Genomic DNA, 4,832 nt, shown 5'->3' with positions numbered 1-4,832 from the left:
ACAACCTCTTGACATCTTCTTAGTTGTTCATCATCTTCCCTAGCTTTGATATTCTCTTTGTCTCCCTGGATGATGGTGCATATTCCTTCCAAAGGATTGATTGTCTTCCTACAAAGTTATTGGAAGTTGCTTGTTCCCCAAGCACTTGAGAGATGGTTAGCATGCATGTGTGCTTGTGATTTTTTGGACCTAAGTTGGTGTGTGAACATCAAACTTAGTTCCTTGCCTACTTCTATATGTAGTAGAGTGAATACATATATGAAACATCAGGTGCTTTTATTAAGAAAATGAACTGTAAACTAACAATCAAACAATTGTTAAGCAGTTTCTCTGATTGTTTGGAACTAGTGACTAATTATCCTGAGGATGCAATGTGCTCTTTAGTGAAATATTTGGTAGAACACTAAAATTAGAATTACACATTCACCCTTGAGTTCCTTTGGTGTGCAACACCAAACTTAGCTCCTTGCAATGCAGAAGAGTCTACTTAACTCCTTTATTGAAACAGCTAGGAAAAAAAAATTATCCCTGGTTGGTTGCCTCCCAACAAGCGCTCTTTTAACGTCACTAGCTTGATGGTTGACTTCTCTCAGTTGAGCTTATACTTCATCTTGGGGCTTTCCCTCATATTGCCCAGATAGTGCTTGAGCCTTTGTCCATTCACAGTGAATGTCTCCTGTGAATTTTCTTCCATGATTTCTATGTGTCCATAAGGTGAGACTTTGGAGACAAGAAAAGGTCCTGACCATCTTGACCTTAGCTTGCTGGGAAAAAGCTTTAGCTTGGAGTTATAGAGGAGCACTCTTTGCCCTTCTTCAATGTTCCTTGGTGCCATATTGATATCATACTTTTTCTTTGCTCTTTCCTTATAAATTTTGGCATTTTCATAGGCTTGGGACCTAAATTCTTCCAATTCTTGTAGTTGTAGGATCCTTCTTTCACCAGCAGCGTTGTTATCAAAGTTTAGTAACTTGAGAGACCAGAATGCTTTGTGTTCAAGCTCCAATGGTAGATGACAAGCCTTTCCATACCCCAATTGATATGGAGACATCCTAATTGGTGTATTGAAGGCTGTCCTATATGCCCAAAGAGCATCATCCAGCTTTTTTTACCAGTCTTTTCTTGAAGTCCCCACAGTCTTTCCCAGGATCCTTTTGAGTTCTCTGTTGGATATCTCTATCTGCCGACTTGTTTGGGGGTGATATGGTGTGGCAACCTTATGCTTTACTCCATATCTCAAGAGGAGAGTCCCTAATGGTCTGTTGCAAAAATGGCTTCCTCCATCACTGATAAGAGCTCTAGGCACCCCAAATCGGCTAAAAATATTCTTTCTAAGAAAATTCATCACTATCTTATTGTCATTTATTGGAGTTGCAGTGGCTTCCACCCATTGTGATACATAGTCCACTGCCACCAAGATATATTTATTTGAGTATGAGGTTGGGAATGGTCCCATGAAATTAATCCCCTACACATCAAATAATTCAAGTTCTAGGATGAAGTGTTGTGGCATTTCATTTTTTTGGGTAGATTCCCTGCTCTTTGGCATTCGTTGCAGTGTTGTACCAGTTCTTTTGCATCCTTGAAGATAGTTGGCCAAAAAAATCCATATTGCAGTACCTTGGCTGCAGTCCTTTTTCCTCCACAGTGTTCTCCATAACAAGAACCATGACAATTCCATATGACTTCCCGTCCTCCTTCCTCTGAGACGCATCTTCTAAGTATTCCATCTAAACATTTCTTGAAAAGATATGGTTCATCCCAGATGAAGTACTTAGCATCATTAATGAGCTTCCTCCTCTGGTGTTTGTTGAATTCCGGAGACACTTCCCTAGTGGCTTTAAAATTGGCAATGTTTGCGAACCATGGTGCCTTGTGAACTACCGACAAGTTTACCGGGTCGCATCAAGTAATAAAACTCACTTGGAGTGCTGTCGATCCCACGAGGATTGATGGATCAAGCTACTTTAGTGAGGTGATTAGTCTAGTTAAGCGAGTATTGGTAAAATTGACTAACAGAATATAAGTTGCAAGAATTGTAAATTGCTAAATCTTAAATGGCAAGAAGCTTAATTTGCATGAAAAGTAAATTACTGGAAATGTAAATAGGAATTGGGTGCTGGAAAATTAAAAGAAGCAGTAAATTAAAGCAATTAAAGTGAACTCAACGAAAAGTAACAGAAAGGAAGACTCATCAGCGATTGGAGATATCATAATCCACAATGAATCAAATGGGTCTCAACTTCCTTCTCAATCATATGAGTAGATCTATGGTAGATTGAAATTGATTGGATCTCAATTTCTTGGCAATCCAAACTCTCTAAAAACAATCAATCTTGCTAATTCCTTGATCCAATTGTCATGATAAGAGGTTAAGTGCATGTCTCTCATTTATAAGCCACACAAATTCTTAAGATCTCAATTCCTCCCGAATAGTGTTATTCAAGAGATTTGTGAGAGATAGAGTGATGCGCGGGACTTTGCCTCTCAACAAATTTCCTACCGACAAGTGCATTGGATTATCGTCAAGTAAAAACTCACTGTAGAGTGAGGTCGAATCTCACAGGGATTGTTAGATTGAGCAATGTTAATTGGAGAATTATGCTAGTTGAGTGAAATCGGAATTGAATTGGGATTGCAAAAAGTAAAATTTGGCGAGAAACTTAAATTGCAAGAATTAAATGACAGAAGTTAAATTGCATGAAATTAAATGACAGAATGGGGATTTAGCATGAAATTAAAGAAGCAGAATATAAAATAATGGGTAGATCAGAGAAGGGGAATCATTGGGTTCAGGAGATGTATAATTCTCTGAATCAAATTCATTTTCATCTCTTTCGTAATCAATGCATTCATTGATCTCCTTGGCAATCTTAAGTGATTAGATCCCAATTCTTTGGCAATATAATCTCTCTAAGCATGAACAATTTCCCAATTCCTTGATTTAAGTGCTCATGGAAAGAGATGAAACTTGGTCACTGATTATACCACACAAATTCATAGATTAAAGTGTTGGTAGGATTACATGTCACTATATCCATCCAAACCCCAATATAATCTAATGTGAGAAAGCATTTCTAGCATGATCTCCTCATTCCTCTTCCAAGGTTTTGAGGAGATCCAATTATGAATAGCTTCTTTCCCAAGATAACTATCCAATTGGATGAAGAACAAAAGCTTTCTAGTAAAATCAAGAGAAAAGAAAGAAGAAAATGAATGAAAATTACTATTGATCCATTGAATTACACAAAGCTCCCTAACCCAATGAAAGGGGTTTCGTTGTTCATAGCTCTCAAAATGGAAATTGGAAATGAAAGATATATTGCAAAGGAAAATTAACAGAAAGTAATCGTTCAGTAGTAAGTGAAAGGAAAATCTCAATCAAAAAAAAGGTCCCTCTAACTTAAATTCTAAACTATTTATACACTTTCTTCCATTGATCTTCAATCTCTGAATTGGGCTTTTGGCCTTGGTGGAATTGGGTTGAATTGGCTCCAATTGGTTTCCTCTGCTATTAAGAAGAGATTGGTTTGAATTGCAGAGTTTGATGCTTCACGTTGGGGTCAGCGTTTGATAGCCAACGTTGACTCAAACGCTTCTTCAGAAAAACCAAAAAAACTAGCTGTCATTGGCGTTTGACTCAATGTTGGAGGGCCAATGTCCTGCTATCCACGCGTACGCGTGCTTTACGCGTTTGCGCACCAGGGTCAAAAATGATCATCCACGCGTACGCGTGCTTCACACGTGCGCGTGGATGTAAAGATTTCATTTTAAAGTTTTAAAACAATGCAGGTGACGTTAGCCTCAGTGTTGGACCTCCAACGTTGGCATTTTCACGTGTGCGCGTACTCCATGCTTACGCATGTTTCCTCTTTTTTCCCATCCATGCGTACGCGTCAGTGATGCGTACGCGTCGATTCAAGTTTTTCAAATCCAAATTCTGGGCTCCTCATCGCGGACGTTGGAGGCTAGCGTTTGAGGCAACGTTGGACTCCAACATTCGTGTAATGACGCGTACGTGTGACCCATGCGTACGCGTGAATGGTCAAGTTTGCCATTCCACGCGTGTGCGTGACTCACGCTTGCGCGTGGATACAAAAATGTCACTCAAAAATTCTTCATCCCCAGAATTGATCATTTTCTCACAATGTTGGGGGTAACGTTGGACCTCCAACGCTCCCTCCAACGTGAGCATCAGCCAAATATGCAGAGACTTGTTCTGCTTCTCTTTCAATGTTTGAGGCAACATTGGTGGTCCAACTTAGCCGCCAATGTTGCTTCCTCTTCATGTTTTCCATGCTCCTTCTTCAACCTTCCTCCATGCTTTCCTTCACCTAACATCAACCAATAAATGCATCAAAGCCTTGCTAAAGTCATGAGAATTCTTATCATTCTTAGCATACAAGTAATCATTACATAAATCATCAAGAAATTGCATTAAATTACTCATGGTTGAATGAATCTAGGCATACATGAATTTCCACCCAATTTGCTTATTTATAGCTCAAGAAAGTGCATAAAACCTATTAAAAACAAGGAAAAAGGATAGTGAAACTAGCCTAAGATGCCCTGGCATCACAATACCAAACTTAAATCTTGCTTGTCCCTAAGCAAGTACTGAATTATTAAGAAGAAAGAATGAAACAGAAGGGGATGTTCATATCAGCAAAGCATTATTAGTAGCTCATAGGGTTTTATACAGACAATACAGTAGCTAACTTCTTATTAATCTTTAGGCATAGACTGTCTCCTTTAAGCATCCATTAACACACTGCTATGACCTCTTATTATTCACTCATCCTTGGTAATTGATTTAGTTTATTTTCTTTTTC

The 4,832-nt window shown here is 38.7% G+C and overlaps 1 protein-coding gene across 1 annotated transcript; it reads right to left on the bottom strand.

Annotated features, from left to right (window-relative positions):
- LOC107607978 lies at positions 590-1,730 on the bottom strand. Its single transcript, XM_016309874.1, has 2 exons — positions 1,621-1,730; positions 590-1,076 (listed from the first exon to the last, which is right to left on the bottom strand). The coding sequence occupies exons 1-2, from the start codon at positions 1,728-1,730 to the stop codon at positions 590-592; spliced, it is 597 nt and encodes a 198-aa protein (XP_016165360.1).

This window comes from Arachis ipaensis, chromosome B01 (assembly GCF_000816755.2).
Source record: "Arachis ipaensis cultivar K30076 chromosome B01, Araip1.1, whole genome shotgun sequence".
Taxonomy (NCBI): domain Eukaryota; kingdom Viridiplantae; phylum Streptophyta; class Magnoliopsida; order Fabales; family Fabaceae; genus Arachis; species Arachis ipaensis.
This window is presented reverse-complemented; position numbering and strand designations above follow the sequence as displayed.